Raw genomic sequence first — 21,202 nt, 5'->3', positions numbered from 1 at the left:
TACAGACCTGCAATAATTTGGGCCTTTTTTTTATCTGCCTAGAATTCAGCTTTAATCCTACAGCATACAAAGACACAATTAGACAGGTGAGGACCCTTTTCTGTTCCAGACTGTGCTCTTGTTTACAAAGCCAGCTCCATAAAGACATGAGTTTGGTGTGGAGATACTTGAGTGTCCTGCACAGAGCCCTGACCTCAACTCTACCGAACACCTTTGGCATAATTTGGAATGCAAAGTGCAAAGTGCAATCCAGATCTTCTCACCCAACATCAATACCTGACCTTACAAATGGCCACAGATTCCAATAGACACAATTCTCTGAAGGACGGGGGCTGTTATAGGTGCAAAGTGGGCAGGGGGACAGACAAGTTCACATATCTTCAAAATCTCTTTCCATGGCTTTGGGAAGGGATGTCCAACAAGATCGTATAGGTGTGATGGTTGGGTGTCAAACATTTGGCCATATGGTGTACTGTATACAGTATATTGACACTGAAATGTTTATATCATACCTCTGTGTCTTGGTCCTTCTTGAATTTGGAAGTCTTCTCTTTCTGTTAAAAAGATTAAATATGTTAAGCACACTGTATATATTATGTTCAATAAGTCTAGCAGCAGTAATCAAAGTTCAGCTGTCATTGTGAAGCGTAGATAAAAGTGGTCATTCACCTAAAAATCGAAGAACCGCTCATCCTCTAGTTTGCAGTTGTTTTTTGTGATGAGGGTACCTTTTTTGGTACCCATTACCAATTTCTCAGTCCTTGCCTAGGTAACAATGACCTAAGCAGGACTCACACATCCCAGGAGGCTGTAGGACCAGTCTTGCTGTACTGCAGTGCCTTATATGTGTACATTGGGGAGCTGGTTGTGAGACATCAGGAAGTCACATCCGGCTACCAAATCCATCAGATGTCAGATTGGTGAATTCACTTTAGTCATCCTCTTGTGTTTTGTACATGGTGTACACCTGTTTGACGACACTGCAGCCTATAGAGGAGTTTCCTTTAAGGGAACTGCCCTATCTCTTTCACTGTCAGCTTTCAGGAGAATACTTTTTTCTTTGAAGGTTGAGTTCATTGAATTTGAAGGGCTTCACCACTGACAGACTTTGTAATAGATTTCCCACTGGCTTGTGGGTAGTCAGGCCCCAATAGTTATTATTCCTCTTAATCCATATCCAGGATATTTTGCTGCACTAATTATTATTTTCTGGAGTGCCGCTCTCCACTCACCTAGTGGGTTTTAGGTGAAACCTTTCATCAGCAGTAAAAAGAGCGAACACCAACCTTATTCACCATGTTGTGTTATTGAATCATTCTGCTGCTATTGAAGTACTGCATTTATTACTGTCAAGTCAAGCATGTTCAACCACCTCTTTCCTTCATGGCTTGTTCCTGTTTTAATGAAACCTATTTATTATCACTATTGGTGTATCAGTGTATTGTTGGGTCAAGGTGGGTCAGGTAATTGCTGGAAATGTTGGGAGAACCAAACATTTCCAGCAGCTCCTAAGAGTGTATTGGCTACATATCAAAGTTGGTACTTAGGAAATGGCTTGCTCATGATGTCCAAGACTATCATCCCCTAATTCAATTAGTTCAAGAAATGAAACATTAAGGTGACTGGGGGGGGGGGTCCTTGAGGTCAAAATAATCATCAAAATCTTAAAATACTTTTTGTGCTTTATTTACATCTCTTAAAACCATAGGTATTTAAAAAAAGACACATTTGAGCTGCTAATTCAATTGCATATATATGTAACCACTCATAATCTTATCCAGGTCTGGATTAACATCTGATAACATTGTGTTTTGAATGTTGATGTTTTTTAACCGGTTCAATACCGGGCATTTTCACCCCCTTCCTTCCCAGGCCAATTTTTAGTTTTCAGCGCTGTCGCACTTTAAACGACAATTGCGCGGTCGTGCAACGTTGTACCCAAAAAAAATTAACGTCCTTTTTTCCCCACAAATAGAGCTTTCTTTTGGTGGTATTTGATCGCCTCTGCGGTTTTTATTTTTTGCGCTATAAACAAAAGAAGAGTGACAATTTTGAAAAAAACACAATATTTTTTACTTTTTGCTATAATAAATATCCCAATTTTTTTAAAAAAAAACACATTTTTTCCTCAGTTTTGGCCGATACGTATTCTTCTACATATTTTTGGTAAAAAAAATCACAATAAGCGTATATTGATTGGTTTGCGCAAAAGTTATAGCGTCTACAAAATACGGGATAGATTTATGGCATTTTTAAAAAAAAATATTTATTTATTATTTTAGCGGCGATCGCGTTTTTTTTTCGTGACTGCGACATTATGGCAGACACATCGGACACTTTTGACACATTTTTGGGACCATTCACATTTATACAGCGATCAGTGCTATAAAATTGCATTGATTACTGTGTAAATGTGACAGGCAGTGAAGGGGTTAATCACTAGGGGCGGGGAGGGGTTAATATGTTTCCTAGGGAATGATTCTAACTGTAGGGGGAGGGGACGTACAAGGGGAGGAGACCGATCGGTGTTCCTCCGTTCTGGGAACACAGATCGCTCTCCTCTCACCTGACAGGCTGTGGATCTGTGTGTTTACACACACAGATCCACGGTCCGGCCCAGTTAACGGGCAATCGCGTGTGCCACGGCGGACATCGCGGCCGCCGGGCACACGCACCGGGGTCCCGAGCAATGCGGCGGGCGCGTGCGCACCCCTAGACGGCCGGGAATCCCAGGACGTCATATGACGTCCACCCAGGATGGGAGATCCCATCCCAGGACGTCATATGTCTATGGCTGGGTAGGGAAGTGATTAAAGCATCACTAAAGCAATTTTTTTTAAATAACAAACATGTTATACCTACCTCCACTGTGCAGCTCGTTTTGCACAGAGTGGCCCCGAACCTGGTCTTCTGGGGTCCCTCGGCGGCTGTCTTGGCTCCCCCCCGCAAGGACTCAACACTTTCATGTGAGCTCCCTCGCAAGATGTTGAGTGCTTGGGGGCACGCTCCCATGATACAGTCGGCGGCCATAGCCGCTCACTGTATCACTCTGCCCCGCCCCCCCTGGGGCGCCACGTCATTGGATGTGATTGACAGCAGCGCGAGCCAATGGCTGCGCTGCTTTCAATCCATCCACTCTAGCCAATCAACGGCCAGGTTGAGCGGCGAAGAGGATGTCGGGAGCGAGCACAGGACTTTCGAGGGGTCAGGTAAGTAAAACGAGGGGGCTGGGGGGGTGGTATTGTCAGATGTGGTTTCACCTTAATGCATACAATGCATTAAGGTGAAAAAACTTTTACCTTTACAACCCCTTTAACAATTCGCATAATTCATATACTCTTTCTTTTTCCTCCAATGCGTTTCATGAATAACATTCACTTCTTCAGGAGTATATTGTCAAGGAATGTGGATCTAGAATTACATCCAGCCAATTTAAAATTGAAAGTGTGAAAGTGCCAGACTATGTGCTGGATTCTGACCAGCTTTGGTGGGTGAAGAAGGGGAAAAGGAGAAGACCTCACAAAAGACATCCGTTTAAGGGTGGGCCTCTACTGGACACTCAGCGAGTGACTAGGCTCCAAGCTAAAGGTCATCTGTGGTACAAACATAAGAGACTTCAATTATGCTCAATTCTTGTCCAAGTGGTATCAAAGCCAGAAGTGAGTAGCTCACTTAATGCCCAAGAGATGTCCATTCCTTCTCTCATTTTCAAAGCTCACATCACATCACTTTGTGTTGAGGGGACTGAAACTGGGAGGAGAGATATCTAAAATAGGTGAGCCTAGGAATTGGAGATGCGTGATAAGAGGCTCAGTGTAAACTGTCAGAATTTTGGGAAAGATTTCTTTGTAAGAGCTACACATCCCCCCCCCATATCTGCACAACTCTCATTTGACTTACTTTGGTGGTAATGGTAATGTTGCTGGACAGGAAATGTGTTATGGATGGGAGGTGGGTTGCTTTGAACAGGTTGGACCATGTTGATAAGTATGGGGCGTTTGTCCTCAAAGCGGGGTATCTCTGTTGGAAGAAAAAGAAGACTACAATATAGACATTGTTCTAACATTTCAAACAATTTCTTTATTTATAAAAGGTATTCTCAAAATATTTTATTGTTAGAACTGAACTTCAGCCTTCCCTTGAGTCTTGCACAGTTCTAGCGGCTCCTCTCTGGAACTGAAATTGCTTACTCTGATTTCACTACACACTGTGAACTTCTCGCAATGTGCTTTAGAAGCTACAGCAAGTCAGATAGAGCCCAACTCATTGGACATCCAGCATCATCTGACGCTTTATTATATCCAGTCCGACTGTCCCTGGCCACCTATTTCATTAACTGAATTTCAGTTCTAGCATGACCCCTCTTAATGGGCACAGCAGATGTGCAGACCTGGGAACTCAGTTTAGAGATATTTCCAATAGAGTCTCCAAGAGAAAAAAGAAACTCAGGGAGTTTAGCATCCACCAGACACTGAATTATTAGTCTCCAGTGGACTCACCCAACCACTTCTGGACCACCCACCGTGGATATACGTTGCTAATTTGACATTAAATACCATTGTTATGGCAGCAGCTAGCTGCCATAACCCCAGTATTTTCTTCAATGGCGAGCGGTCCACTTTGAGATAAAAGTGGTCTCCGCAGCGGATTCACCGCAAGATCACTTTTATCTGTGGTGGGAGAGGTGCCCCCCCTCCTGCCGCATCCCAGTCATCTCCGCCGCTTACCGGATCTGTCGGAAGCGGCAGAGACGATCCGATCCTATCCCCAATTTGTCAGGAAGTCGAGTGAGGGCATGATGGCCATCACTTGACTCTATGCCCTTGGAGGACCGGAGCGACGTCAAATGTCACTTCCGCCTTAAAGGGACAATTTTTAAAAAAAGTGTATACAGTGTATGTGAACATGCTTCATTCTAAGGTAAGTATTTCATAATGTGCTAGTATGCGAATACTTTTTTTATATGGCCGCTGATTACTACCATTTTAAAAGCTGAAGGTGCCAAATTCTGCAGTTTACAGATTTACATACAATTCCCTAAATGTTCATCCTAAACACTCATTGTGTGTACAGTTGTAATGTGATTTTCCACAACCAGAAAATCAACATATATCTGCTGTCAGAGTTCCCTTAATAGCTGTAAAATTATTAATATTATCACTCCAGCATGCTTTGCCTAGTATGAGCAATGTACAGGTTGTCTTTAAAGTGGTTGTAAACTCTTACAATCCACTTTTCACTAAAGGTAAGCCTATAACAAGGCTTACCTGTAGCTACCCCGTATATATCTTCTAAACCTGCACGGTTAAGGAGATATCCCTTGTATCAGCATGTGCCCACATCATTGGCACATGTGCACTGAAGCAATGGCACGTTCGTGCCATTGTTTCAGCTAGTGTGCTGTTACTGGCGGCTCCCACGCGCATGCACCGGAGTGACGTCATCGCAGCTTCGGCAAAACACAGCGCCAGAGCCCGCAATACCCGGAAGTAAGCGGTGTCACCGGCCAGAACTGTGTACTGGGACTGCTGTGGGGCTTCCATCTAAGGTGAGTATTTAATAATGAGCTAGTATGCTATCCATACTAGCTCATTATGCCTTTGTATTGCAGTTTTTTTTTGGGGGGGGGGGGGATTACAACCACTTTAACTTTGCTCAGTGATGTAAAGACCCTTCCAAAAAGGTTTCATTCGACTAAGCCAGGGCCACATTGTATATTTTACAAATATTTGTGAGCTGAAAAAAAAACAAAACTGTTTTTTTTTTTAAATGAATGAATAAAAATTGAGATGAATAAATAAATAATCACACTCCAAGAAATAACTTCAGAAATAACTAATAACGTTACATCAAACCACCCATGACTTCAAAAGTCTCCCTTTTACATCAGAGCCCCTCTTCACATCAGAAGCCTACATCACATCAGAGCCCTCTTACTCTTCAGAGTCCCCCCTTATATCAGGGTTCCCATCACAGTTCCCTCCTTACATCAAGGCCCACCCCGGGGTTCCCATCACAGTCCTGCACTAAAGACTGTAGATGGATGTTTGGGGGAGAAGCAGAGACCAACTGATCTGATTCCTCAATCTGAGGATACTCCACCGACCTTAATGCTGCTGACCAGATAAAATCTCATAGTAGGCAATATGTGGCCCATTGGCCATAGTTTGAATATCGGGACATTGCTTAGAGCGGAGGACTTCAAACATTTTCCTTTAATTTTCATTGAACAAAATTAGGATTTACTGAAATAGCAAAGACTTCATTTGGAGCTCTGGAAGGCTCATATAACAGACAAGCTTTTAGTAAAAAACTACCTTCACCTCAAATGTAATAAGAATATTCCTGCGCTACCCAATTGGAAAAAGAAAAGAAAACAAGAACTCAGAAAAATAGTAAAAACGCACGTATGCGACTGGACAGCTGCATGCACCGAAGCAAGGGTCAGACATAAGCCCAAAATCAAACTGAGGTATAGGGGGGGAGGTGCTGCGCTAACCAGAAGAAAGCTGTAAATCTCTGTCCGTGGTCAATTAATAAAATGACATAAAATCGCATAATAAATCGCATAAATAAGTGTTGACACTAAAAAACATTCAAGTCTTAATAATCAGCATCATGTGTATGTGAAAAAAAAAAAGTGCATAAAAAATCCTTTTCAATTGGTATATACTAAATGACAAAAAAATTGCATGTTAAATCGCATAAATATGTGTTGACACTAAAAACATATAAATCTAGATAATTATATGTTGGTGCACAAAGGGACATAAACACTACTTCATGTGAATAATTCTAAATAAAAATACATAGAATAAATCAGAAATAACCATCAAAAACATATCCTTCTAAATGGTGCAAAACATACAAAGTGCCAGTGCTTAAAGGTGATCTAGATATCGCAAATAAAACACATCAATCCAACGCAATAAGGATAATAAATAATATAAATAAATGTCCCAATAATAGTGATATAAAATATATTGTGCTGGCCTGTGAAACAAATGACCAATGACATGCCAGTAAGTGCAGCAAACTTAAAGCGCCAGTGTAAAAGTCATTGAAGGTGCAAAAGCAAGTTCTGGTGTATTCAACAAAACAACAGTGGGGTGTCTGGGATGCAATTCACTCAGTGTCCTCTTCGTGCATAAAACACTAATGTAAGCAGTGGCCCCTTACCTAGCGGTGCTAGGTCAACCGCATGAATTGTAGCTAAAACGCCAGGTCCTGAGCCTCAATCGCGTCCCTATATCCACGCTTGCCGGTGTTGGGTTATCCTAATGGCAGCTGATTACAAGTGGCTATGGTCCTATCAGGGGTCCTGGACCAGTGCGGATCCTAGCTCAGCCTCCACATCTCAGGTATGTATGTACAGGAATATGCAGGACAAAGGTACTTGATAGTGAAGTATGTATTAACCAGGTAATGCTTTATTAAAAATCTTTAAGTAGATGTACTCACATAAAAACAATGCAGAGCAAACCTCTCTCCTACGAGCAGCGAACTCGTTCTGTGTCTAGCAATGTGAAACAGCCTATTCCGTCCCTACGCGTGTCATCACCGATCACGTGACTTCTTCAGGGGAAGAAGTCACGTGGATCTGCGCTGGTCCAGGACCCCTGATAGGACCATAGCCACTTGTAATCAGCTGCCATTAGGATAACCCAACACCGGCAAGCGTGGATATAGGGACGCGATTGAGGCTCAGGACCTGGCGTTTTAGCTACAATTCATGCGGTTGACCTAGCACCGCTAGGTAAGGGGCCACTGCTTACATTAGTGTTTTATGCACAAAGAGGACACTGAGTGAATTGCATCCCAGACACCCCACTGTTGTTTTGTTGAATACACCAGAACTTGCTTTTGCACCTTCAATTACTTTTACACTGGCACTTTAAGTTTGCTGCACTTACTGGCATGTCATTGGTCATTTGTTTCGCAGGCCAGCACAATATATTTTATATCACTATTATTGGGACATTTATTTATATTATTTATTATCCATATTGCGTTGGATTGATGTGTTTTATTTGCGATATCTAGATCACCTTTAAGCACTGGCACTTTGTACGTTTTGCACCATTTATAAGGATATGTTTTTGATGGTTATTTCTGATTTATTCTATGTATTTTTATTTAGAATTATTCACATGAAGTAGTGTTTATGTCCTTTTGTGCACCAACACATGATTATCTAGATTTATATGTTTTTAGTGTCAACACATATTTATGCGATTTAACATGCGATTTTTTTGTCATATAGTATATACCAATTGAAAAGGATTTTTTATGCACTTTTTTTTTTTCACATACACATGATGCTGATTATTAAGACTTGAATGTTTTTTAGTGTCAACACTTATTTATGCGATTTATTATGCGATTTTATGTCATTTTATTAATTGACCACAGACAGAGATTTACAGCTTTCTTCTGGTTAGCGCAGCACCTCCCCCCCTATACCTTCACCTCAAACCTTTTCTTACCTGGCTTAGGTATGTTGATTCTGATTTTCTTGATGCTTGGAGTAGCTGGTAAGAAAAGTTCAACAGTTAATATTTTTAACCTATAATATTATACCTACAGGACACTTGCCACATAAATTCTGCTGTGACATTGACATAACGCATATAACTAGAGATATAAATATTCTCTAAAACAGCAAACTATGCACCAAATATTAAAGGTTTCATTTAAAGCGGTTCTCCACAATGGAAAAAAAATAAAATAAAAGTCATCAGCTACAAATCCTGTAGCTGCTAACTTTTAATAAAAGGACACTTACCTGTCCAGGGATCCAGCGCCATCCCTGCTTGGGCTAGTTCTTCACTAGCCTTTGGGTTTCCAGTACTGGCATCCTAACTGTGCTGCTTTTGGCTTTACAGCCGGCTGCCTACTGTGCATGCATGAGCCACACTATGCTTTGAGAATAGTCCTGCAGTCTTCTGGGCCCTGTGATGTGTCCTAGAAGACTGCATGGAGGGAAGGGGGAAAGAGAACTCCTGCTCAGATCACCAAGGCTATCTGAGCAGAAGTGGGAGAGGGTACCCCCCCTCCCCCTCAAAAAAAAAAATGATATGCCAAATATGGTAGAGGAAGGGGGGATGAGGACTTAAAGTGGAACTTCCCCTTTTGGGCTTTAAATATTAATGTGGTGGTGTAAGCAGGGCAGGGACAAGGGGTAGGCAAAAAAAAACACAAAAACACTCAACTTGGGCTCTTAAGCAGGAGGTGGACACAAAACTGGCAGGATCTGGCAACCTATGATGCTAGGATACTTCACATCTCATGGGGGCCAAACTTCGGCCTTTGTACCTTAGGTTCTAAAGGACCTTGTCTCACTACTGGGTTGTACTCTCTCCATTTTTTTCAGTCTAGGAATGTTTGGTTATGGTAATGTACTGTATCTAGACTGGTATGTAGTATATACCAGGCTATTTTTCTTTTTAAAGCAGCATTGATTTATTAGAAATATAAAAGCAGTACATTACAATGCAAAAATAATATTTTGGCTTAGCAGAGTATTAGATTGTCAGTAGTGCAAAACAATACAAAGTCCAACAAGTCACAGCAGGGTTGGAAATGTAATCTAATAATCAGCAATATAAGGCAGGTGCACATTCCCCAGAGGGTAGGTGAATCACTGTATCAAAAATATCACATGACACAATCGGAAGTGAGGGTAGGGGATAGGGGGGTGAGGGATTCAGTGGCAAAAAGAACAGGAAAGGGGAGAAGGTTCATAATACCATGTAGCCTCCACCCAGATAGGAAACCAGGCCTCTCAAATCACAGCCGCCTACTGAGACGTCCAGGGAAGAAAAGAAAGAAGGAGGGCGCACCGACCTTGTGCATTACCAATGGCAAGTTTTTAATTATAAGCATAAAAACAATGTTTATACTCACAAACAAATAGGCAATTCAGGCTTATCAAATGATAAAACAGCGTCTCTGACCACCAGCAGCCCGGACCAGATGTTACGGGGTTCAAACGATCTCCTAAACGGCTGACGTGTTTCAAGGGCGTACCCTTCTTTAGAGCCTACACGGACGACTTGTCCCTTGCAGGTGATTATATATATGTCCAGGCGCACATGCACCAAACGACACCCACCCAATTAGGACACACCCGTCTGCATGGGCCAGCTCCGCCCAGTGAGTCTATGTAACTACAGCCTTAGCTTTTAGTATGGTGGGGGTGGGTACAAAGTACATAGACCCCCATCTAATGTTTTTATATATATATGTGTGCATAGGTTCCCATTAGAATCTACCATAAGTTGTAGATGGCGGTTGGTAAGGTTCCATCCACCCCCACCCCCCATCACACACAGTAACCAATAGAGTAAATGTGTCGGCCTCATGATCCTGGTGTTTCCTCTCTGGAGGGATATTAAGAGGGATAAAAATGGGTGGTGGATGTCTTGTGTAATTCATCCTTAGGGCGTCCGACACAGGCAATGGATGGATCACAAGGCCGTTATGTCTACGTCTATTTGCGTTACACCCACAACTTCCAGTAAACCACGGCGCTGCCCGCTCTTGTGCACACATACAGCTAATGTCGTGTATGCAAGAGGCGCAGCCAGGAAGTGCGGATGTGTGTGCGTTCCATCCACCACATCCGGCCATTCATAACGTAATAACCACCCGGAGTGATTTCCGCTATATTAAATAGAGAAGTGTGCGCGCACAACCGCGCATGCGCACACAGCTAAGACCCTAAGAGCCTGATGCCTCACCCTCTAGTGGCCTAATCAGATATTACATATGGGACAGGTGTATCGATACCACTATACCAATATCTGTTAATCACCAGATGGGCCTAATTAGCACGCAGACATATACAAAGAACCCGCAAGTTGCACAGTGGGTAAAGTCAATGGCCGACTACATAAAAGACACTGGTTAGAATGAAAATTTGATTAGATTCAGGTAAAATAAATTAAATTATTTAAATAGTTTCATCTTGGCCATAGTGAACCACCCCATTTCTATAATGACAGTTGGAAGCTCACGGTTAATTAAAAACAATGGATCATTAAAAACATATAAACGTGTATGTATTTACGTACACAGACACAGTAATACATACTTAAAAGGACAAACCATTGCAACCCACTGTACATACAGATCATGGAACTAGGATAATTTATGCATAAAGGAGCAAAAGTAAGGCTTCCTTCTGTATATTGAGCATAGCTGTAATGGTTGATGTTATAGCCAAATACCCTTGAATGCATAATCACACTGTTCCACTCTATAGAACAAGCCCATTCGTCTGTTACAATCTAAACAATTTTATAAAACAAAATCACGTTGATTCAAAACATATTATTACTACAAAAAGATTTATAAAACTACAAACTTAATAGTAACCTTGCTATCAGAACACCTAACTCGACCCAATGGCTGTACCTAAAAAATCATATCCAAATTATGGTATAGGGGCTAAAAGTACTTGATAAATAGTCTCGAAGTGCCCTTCTATCACCACGGCGACAGGTTGTAATGCCATGGGTATGTCCAGGCTCGATGTTTGGGCCAAACCTTAATGGATGATAACCATAGCACAGAATAGGAAAGGCCCATACATCTAAACAAGTTGACCAACGAAAAATAGATAAGAAATTGCAAAGGCACATATGGTGGAGGCTTCTAACAGTCAAAAGGCGTTATACCACATTGTGCAATTTGATCTCTTCGTTCAAGCCTTGCGGAGCTAAAGCCCCCAAAGTAAATATCCAAAACGTTTCTCTAGTACATAAAATCTGGTACTTTTTTTCCGCTATCCAAATAATTGGATATGGCCTCTATTCCGAACACTTTGAGGCCATTTATACTGCTATTATGGGCCTCCTTGAAGCGCAGGAGATTATTTTTGTTTTTACGTCCAGGGAAGCCAGACCTTGTCGCACTTCCAAGGGCAGTCACGATTAAGGCAAGTCAGCTTATACATCAGTAAAGCAGCATTGATCAAGAACTCCAAGGACGACATATCAGGAGAAGAAGAGGAGGACCATTTGCACAAAATTTCTTTCTTGGCGTAGTACAACAGATAGGAGATCAGCAATTTAGTGTGCTGTGGTCTCTGATCATCACCATGTACTGTATAGCCAGTAGGACCAGCTTTGGTGTCACTGGAAGGTTCAACTACAGTCTGACATTAATAACATCAAATATCTCTAATCAAAAAGTGGAAACTCTACCAGACTAATGTTTAGTCCCAGTCCAGCACTAGTAAATAAGCAATGCTGACAAATGCTACATTACCTTGTTTTGGTTGGTCTAGTTTTCGTTTGGGTGCTCTTATTTTGGTTGAGGTCTGTCCAGTGTTTTGTGAAGTTCCTGGAATGGCACCACTGGCTTGTACTTTGATTGTTTTCTTCTTTATGGGTTTAGAACTTGGCCAGACACCAAGATTTGTTCCTGCTGTTAGCTTCACGCCCATTATTTTCTTTCCAGGTGGCGTAGCTGTCTTTGGTTCTGGGATCCTAAGAGCTTTACATACTGAAACAATATAGGAAGCAATTTCTATAGTATGATAAAGAGATTTTTCTTTCTGTTCATTAACACGAGTTGAATCGCAACAATTTGTATGTTATATTGGAACATGCTGAAGTTCAAACTAGGGATGAGCCTAGCTGTTCAAGGTTTGTTGAGTGAGCAAACTGAATTTTTTAGAGTTGCTGCATCCAGAAATCATTAATCTAGTGGGGTATAACTACCTCCACTAAATGGTAGACTTCCCATGTGCCAGCTTGTTTTAACATTGATCACAAGCTAGTAGGTGGACATCCTGGCTGACATAATTGACCATATATGGTCAGGTCAATATTTAGTCAATGGCATTACTCAGCACCCTGGCCAGTTTGTTTACATTCAACAGTCGACCGAGGAGCTGTCAGCTGTAATGGAGATTCGGCAGGAGAGGATTGTTTTTTGGATATTGTCAGAGATAATTTTTTGGACATTGTGTAACTTTTTATTTCTTCAAGGATTTTATCTATAGTGTGCATGTGTTTATTTACTACGTATCTTTTTTACATGAATAAGTAACCCTTGGTACTATGTATCCCTTACTCATTCATGTATAGGGCAGATATCTGGGATCTAAATCCCAAATTTAAATGGTGGCTCTAGGTTCTGATAAGTCCTTCCCCAACAGATCCTCAGAACCACTGAGCCAGCATTGTGGGGATGAGGCCCTGGTCCCCAACAGCATAGAGACATTGTGGCTTGTCAGGGATCTTCTGACCAAGTACCTTCCTAATGTTAAGGGCATTTGTCCTGGTATGGTTCAGGAGGGAAGAGGAGGCATACTCTCTGCCCCTCCCTCCTTCAAGTCAATTCAGACTGGATGCTTGGATAAGGGTCCAGCATTGTCTTTGAGGGGACCCCACACCATTTGTTTTGCATGCTGGCTGACAACGTTTACCATATATAGCCATAACCATACGTGGTCAATGACATTACCTGGAATCTCCTGAACTCTTTGTTTACAAACACAATGAAGCCAGATGGGAAAGATAGTTAGCTGTTCTTGCTTTCTAAATGTCACTTTTGCTGTAGTACATTGTACAGGTGCACCACTTCTTGTACAGGATTAAGGTATCTCCCGAGTACATTATTTAAAGTAATTTGCCCTCTAAGTCTAATTAAAAGACCTCCTTCCTGCTGAATGATACTTTTATTTATTTATTTGCATTGGTACATGTTCCACATGGCAATACCCAGCTGCCTATTGCCATTTTTGCTTGCAAATTGGCCTTCAAAAAACAATTGGACTCCTATAGGCTTCAAAGTGTTTTGGGCATGAGGCTAGCATTCATTCCCCTCCAAAAGTCTCTCTCCCGGCTAGGTCTGTCACAGTCCAACAAACTGGACTTTGCACAGTTTTCTCATTATGAGATGGAACCTCTCACATCAATATCTACCCCAAAGGAGCTTACACTCTAATGCCCCGTACACACGGTCGGACTTTGTTCGGACATTCCAACAACAAAATCCTAGGATTTTTTCCGACGGATGTTGGCTCAAATTTGTCTTGCATACACACGGTCACACAAAGTTGTCGGAAAATCCGATCATTCTGAACGCGGTGACGTAAAACACGTACGTCGGGACTATAAGCGGGGCAGTGGCCAATAGCTTTCATCCCTTTATTTATTCTGAGCATGCGTGGCACTTTGTCCGTCGGATTTGTGTACACACGATCGGAATTTCCGACAACGGATTTTGTTGTCGGAAAATTTTATATCCTGCTCTTAAACTTTGTGTGTCGGAAAATCCGATGGAAAATGTCCGATGGAGCCTACACACAGTCGGAATTTCCGACAACACGATCCGATCGGACATTTTCCATCGGAAAATCCGACCGTGTGTACGGGGCATAATGCTACCGAAACCCAACTTCAGCTTTAATTTCCAAATCATGTCCATATGAATTTGCTAGTGTGTCTAACAATACCCTCTCTAGTGGTTGACAATGCCGCTGTCCAGGGGTGGCTCTAGTGCTCTTCCATAATGTAGCCAACACATTTAAGGATTGCCAAGCTACAACATTACATTTTTTGGGTGTAGATATGATTGCTTTATTTAAGTAATTGAAGCCTAGGTGTCCAGGTCACATTAACAGCATTAGTATGTGTCATTTAACCTAAATATAACTCTATGACTAATGTTATGCCTAATTGTTTTTACATTTCTTTAGAGACATTATGTTACGATAATCTGACATGCAGAAAAAAAATATTGTCACTTTTTTATTAATTGATTAATTTAATACTAGTATTGTATCAGATAGTTACAATATTAAACAGAGTACAGAGGAAAATTTTCTTAGTTACGAATAGCGTAATGAAGTGTTAGAAGCCTTTCATTTTTTACCATTAGAGAGATACTTTTGCTTCCTTTCCTACTGGCAATGATTAGCGAGACTGGAAGTGAGGTAAACTCCCCAACAGCAACACAAACAGGAAAAAATGCTTTTCTTTAGTAGTGTAGTGGAAGGCTAGAACCCCTGTCAGATTTTACTTTCCTATACGTGTCTCTGTTGCAGATTTTCCCCACTTCCTGTCTGGTGAAACTGTTGTCAGCAAGACAGAAAGTCAAGGGAAATCTCTCTAACAGATCCCTGCATATCAGGTTCCTGCATCAAAGGTTCTAATTTTTCCCCACTCTAAAGCAAAAAAAAAAAAAATAAGTTTTTAGCTTGACATACATTTTAAAATACTAATAATATCAATATTAATTCTAATTATATTTATTATTCACCAAATTTCTATTACCTGCAGCAGCACCCGGCATTTTCACGGTTGTTTTTTTCTTACCCACTGCAGAAATAAATGTAATTTGTCAGTATTTGCAGCACAGTTTAAGCTGAAGTTTAGGTATGGCAATTTTTACATAATTACACTCATCCAGTTTGGACAGATGTTAGTACTGTATGTATATGCTGTACCTGTGGGATTCCCTTGGAAGCTGGAAATCATTGTAGCAGGCACCACTACTACAATGATCTCCACAAGCTTCTGGGTCCTATGCCAAAGCAGCTGCCCTGCTGCATGGAGACTATAGGTGGTTGCTCTCTTGGCTTGGGAGCCATTTAGAGAACACTTCCCATTTTCTCCATGAATGCAAGGCATTCTCTGAATGGATGAGGTAGAGAGGCGGATCAGTAACATCGTGATCCAATCAGAGAACACTTTGTATTTTATGAGAAATGCACGGTGTTCCCTGAATTTCACCCGTGCCAAGCGGCTGACCTCCCACGTTTAGTAAGTAGCAGTGCAGCTGCTTGGCATGCGACCTGGAAGCAGGTGGAGAATCACTGAAGTAGCAGAGCCTACTACAGTGATTTCCAGCTTCCATGGGGACCCCTCAGGTATGGAATATACATACTATAGCCGGTACATAAGCCTTCTGGGGTAAACAGTCTCTCAGGCTGAAGTAGAATGTAAAGTATCGAACCAGGCAGAACTTCAACAATGCAGGTTTATTAACAGCTGGTAACATACAGGTTTATGTTCAAAGTATTACAAGATACAGGTCTAATTTATACAGTTTCTTACAATGCAAGCATATTAGATATAAATATTCTTATCCTCTAACCAAATTGAAACAATTGTGAATTGTTCTCACCTTGAACCAGAATGGGTCTTTACTGCCAATTCTTGGGAACCTGTCACCTGATAGGGACCAGCCAATTGGCCGGTGGTCTGGTCCCCTCACAGAGTTCTGAGTTCCAGCTCGACCAAGTTCCTGAGGGAAATTCACCTGAGACCACATTCTGGAACAAGTTAAGAAGTCTTCTCTGACTCATATGAGGAGACAAGTTAGGACAGATACTTGCCCATTGGTTCTGACCTCTATGACCCGTGCAATAGGGCAGCATACACAGAGTTCAGCCTTATGAGCTCCTATCTGACTTGTCTGTCTAACAATTGTAGAGCTTGCATTTATATACCCTTTTACAAGTCTTATCTCAACCATCTCTCTTACATATGATTGGTCGCTAAGATCTGCGTCAATGTAATTAACCATACATCTGACACCTGTTCTATAACCAGATAAACTTAATTATTCCCAAAATTCCTATATGTTCATTAAAGTGATTTATAATTGGTTTTGTCCAATTAAAAACACCTGTGTAGAGACAGTCTGGCACCCAGCTGTGTTATCAAACTCTTCTGATCTTGATAAGATTTAACTAAGTTCAAGAATTACAGATTTATGACATTTGGGAAAATGTACTTTCAGTAACCCCACCAGATGTGTTATATGTTTCATTATATGTATGTATTTTAACAGTTTTAATGAGGGCACAAGCAGACCTTTGTTTGACCCTGTCAAACTTAATTTAATGTGCTGTACATAACTTTAATTATTTCTAAACCACCTGTTTTCTTATCTTTATCTGTCTGATTTATATGCATTTCAGACTTGAGACAATTCTATATTACTTGAATCTATCCTAATGAACTTTCACCCAGTAGACTATCTTAATACATTTTCGAGAACACCTGTGTACAAGTACTTGTCATAAAGCAGAGGTCATTTAAAGTTCAACACTTAAAAATGAAGACTTTCTAAATCTGGAAAACACAGTATACATTATTAAAGATTAATAATTGTTGCTTTACTTATTGAATAATAATATTGATAAAACCACTACTATATAATAATATGAATAATAATAATAATAATAACAATTATCAATAAAATATATGCAAATCAATATATATAATATGAAATACATTGGCTAATATGAGATTCTACAACATTTCCCCCCTGTTGAGGCTTTACACAAGCCTCACAGCAATTACAATACAGATCACCCACCATGCCCTTCAGAGACCCCATGCACCCGACACTTATCGCATAAATTGTCCAAAAATAAATAAATAAATCAGTCCATTAAAAAAATAAATAAATAAATCAGTCCAATCAAAAACACACTGCATCTTCTTCTGTAGCTGCAAAGTCCTTCTCCATATGTGGCACGGAAAACATAGTTGTCAGTCTCAGTGGCATTGTGATCATTCTTGCCACAAACTTCTTGCAACAGGCAACAGTTACTCAGCAACATCACATCAAGGATAACAGGGAAGAGGAACAATCCTTTTAGTTAGTGAATGAAAGCCAAGTATGTGGTCCCAAGGAGCATTCAGTCCCATAAGGCTCTGCCTTTTCCTGCATAGGTCTTTTCAGCTTAGCCAAGTGCTTGATGTTTTTTTTTTGAAGAGATCTCCTTCTTCATCATCATTTGCTGGTCCAGTATCATAGCACAATCTGCTTTGGATGCTGTAAGACACAAGTTCAGTGCATACCTGTTCTGCAAAGATACAAGTCTCAGATGTTTCAGTTGCTCCTTTATTGCATGAAATCCTTCCTTTGTAGTAATTAACATTTGTAACAAGTTGCATCATGTCTTCTGCGATCACCGAATATTTGTCTGGATATAAAATACACTTCAAAATTATAGTTGTAAAAAATAAAAATAAAAATAAAGTCAGTGTCAGGATACAATAGGTCTCTGGCAAGCACTTCAGGGCAACCTACAAAGCAATGGCTCCTACACTCTCATTTTATTTAATAACTTAATTTAGTGTGTTCCTTTTACTTCTACAACATCCGCTAAAATAATATACATGTATCTATATAGTTTTATGATAATACAATACTCGTAGAATATTAATAATAATGATCAGTATAAATCCCTTGAAGTACATGTTTTCAGTACAAAGTATTTTATATAGACTATTCTTTTACATTTCCCAACCTATACTATTTTCCATACAATAATTGTAAAATTCTTATAATTTCTTAATCTTGACTCCACCTATCAGTCACTATTACCCTGGTCATGTCATACTGTCAATATAGTCAGTCCAGAAATTTTATTCGTTTTAATTTTGTAGTCTTCCCACAAAGTTTGCTAAACCCAAAACCATTTCACTTTTTGTCCATTTCTGCACATACTATACTGCAGAATATTATACAATAACAGTCAGCATGGGTCTCTTCTGTCAGTCACTGCTATACTGTCTAAGTTAGTAGCCTACCTCTCCTATGTCTTAAAACATGAATTATAAAACAAAATCATTACAAATATCATAACATATCCTATAAAGCATCAATAGCATACAGTCTTTAGCGATAATGTCATACTCATTACATTACACCTCCCCACTTTTTTTCAAAAATGATAAAACTATTTGTTTATAATGATTGAACATTTACTCAAAGTGGAACTCTACTCACAAAAATGTGGTAAAATAAGGTTCATTACCAAGAAAAATACATTCCACATTAATTATTATGCTACCATTTTACTGAAGCCCAGAACCTTTGAGCAGCAGTAGAATTTCAGGCTGTCAGCAGACTGGCCTCTAGATTCTTTTCATTGCAAAAAAATAGAGCACAACTGAGCCTGTGTAGAGCAGGGTGGAACAGTGGATTTTAAACAGTATAGGCACTTATTTTTTTACTGTGTTTCATAGCTACACCTGGGGTCAGCCTCAAGTAACCCAGCAGGAATTAATTTTCTGACCAAAGTTCCACTTCAAGGTGTTCACAATAATAATACTTATAACATATATAACAAACAAAACAACAGTAAGTCTCTACATACAAAATATCACATATAATTACTTAGAATTGTCCATTACTGAAATACTTCCAAGGTCTTTGCCTGCAACAGTCTCTTGTATGCATTCCACTTGCACTTATGTGAATAACACTCCTGCTAATCTCACTCAGACTTTGACTACTATAGAAACTGAAAATGTCACTGTCACAAATGTGGATTTAAATGGACACTTGAATTATGAATTCTTCCACTTCCTTTTATGATCTTTAATGTACTTGCAGTCATCAAGAGTTACTGACATACATTCCTTTAGTGGCTTTGACTGGAACAAGAGATCACATCTAAAACAAGGATCTGTTTAGAAACAAAACTACACCAATTTGGTTAATTATTTTAAACACGTGAACATTTTATCTCCCACTGTACAGCATGAAGTCTAAGCAACTATCATTTGCCTCTAGAACTCCTAAACTTAGTGACAAATCTATCCAAAGTTTCATATGGCCCAGCAAATTGTATTTAATTTTGTCTACAACAGCCCATACAACCTATCCACCAATGAATATGAGTGTGGACACAAGGTTCTATTGTCTATGCCAAGCATAAAGCAGAATGGAACTAATTTTTTCATAAAAATGGGTACAATTATTTGATATCAGTGCTGTATACACTCCAATCCTGGGAAAAATTTCCCACATCAGACACTTAGCTGTTGTCTCGTACATTTGCATGACCATATGAAAAACTTTGATTTACTTTAAAAAGGAGCAGACATTTATTAAAGTATATCTATATCTACAGCTTTGTTCTTTCATTGCAATAAAGTCTATATGCAGGCACACAAAATAGACTTTGTAGAACTACATTTTGTGAAACTACATTGTGATTGTTCATAATAAAAAGAAATCAAAATAAAATTACATGGTCACTTGCACAGTCTGTTAAATCTAAAGAGGTTAAGAAAATGTGCATTACTATGTCCCTTCCTTAAGAACAATTATATACAAATGTTATTGTTAATTAGATCATATTAATGCAGAGTGACCCTAATCCAAAAACTGACTTTGCCACCTGTAGTAGCATAACTAGGAACTTGAATAATTAAAAAATCAAAAGGAGTGAAATTTTACAAAGTATAACTTTACATATGAAAACGTGCTGGCTGCTCCTTGAATAAAAAATTATTTCTTTAGGCAAACTAATAATCAGCCTGATGATTACTAAATATTGTAATCAGGTAGGACAAAATAAGTTATAGCCAATACCAATAAGGGACCTTGCTCACCAGAGCTTACAAGCTAAGATTAAAAATTAAGACTCTAATTATCTAATTCACCCCCTGTATGTGCTAGATATAGCACATATAATAAGATGGTAGCACTGTTACCATGCATCATTCTTCACTATTCTTTTTAGAAAATAAGAAACAAATATACATTTGGAGTTCCCCTTTACCAAATAAATAAATCCTATTACTATCTTTGTGATTACTACTAAGTAGGCAAATATATAAAGATGACAGTATACATAATACTGTACAATAAGATAGGGACATGACAAAATAAACAACAAAAGCTACAAGGGAGAATAAGCACCCTACTTACAAGAGTGATACACTAAAAATAAAATGCACCTTGCACTACTGCAGTCCATAATATAAAAGACAGAATACCTATTATAACCTACAGTTTATATTCTAATAAAAAATCAACAAATGTTTAAGAATAAGAGCCTATTTTGAGATTTTATTTTATTTATTTATTTATTTTTATGGTCAGCTCATCCAGTGTCTGTCTAAAGGCACCAGACATAACTCCCCTAAATGTGCCTCTTTCATCTTAGTACAGAGTATTGAGATGACCTGTCACAAAGGTGATTTAATGTAGTTGTTGCACATACGTGCAGACAGCTATTTCTAAAATGGTGACTATACTTTTCTGCTCTCCTACACTCATACTGAAAGAAATACATTATCTTGCTTAACATGTAAAACCTACAACTGTAAAATGTTTTTAAGCATGACATTAATTACATTAGCAACATTGAATTTATCTACAGATATTTTCCATCCAGAAGCAGTATGCTGGATACAAAAAAATATGGGTGAAC

The 21,202-nt window shown here is 39.6% G+C and overlaps 1 protein-coding gene across 5 annotated transcripts in view; it reads right to left on the bottom strand.

Annotated features, from left to right (window-relative positions):
* LOC141148393 (uncharacterized) overlaps positions 1 to 21,202 on the bottom strand; it is an 85,883-nt gene that overhangs the window by 8,994 nt on the left and 55,687 nt on the right. For all 5 annotated transcript variants that reach the window (XM_073635854.1, XM_073635857.1, XM_073635853.1 and 2 more), the window contains exons 7-11: positions 15,291 to 15,335; positions 12,274 to 12,510; positions 8,487 to 8,531; positions 3,901 to 4,020; positions 513 to 554 (exon numbers count right to left, since the gene is read on the bottom strand). In XM_073635854.1, the coding sequence (XP_073491955.1) occupies positions 513 to 554; positions 3,901 to 4,020; positions 8,487 to 8,531; positions 12,274 to 12,510; positions 15,291 to 15,335 (489 nt within the window). The remainder of the gene's footprint in view (positions 1 to 512; positions 555 to 3,900; positions 4,021 to 8,486; positions 8,532 to 12,273; positions 12,511 to 15,290; positions 15,336 to 21,202) is intronic.

This window comes from Aquarana catesbeiana, linkage group LG06, assembly GCF_042186555.1.
Source record: "Aquarana catesbeiana isolate 2022-GZ linkage group LG06, ASM4218655v1, whole genome shotgun sequence".
Classification (NCBI taxonomy): domain Eukaryota; kingdom Metazoa; phylum Chordata; class Amphibia; order Anura; family Ranidae; genus Aquarana; species Aquarana catesbeiana.
Note: the sequence above shows the minus strand (reverse complement) of the source record. Positions and strands in the feature narration are given on the sequence as shown.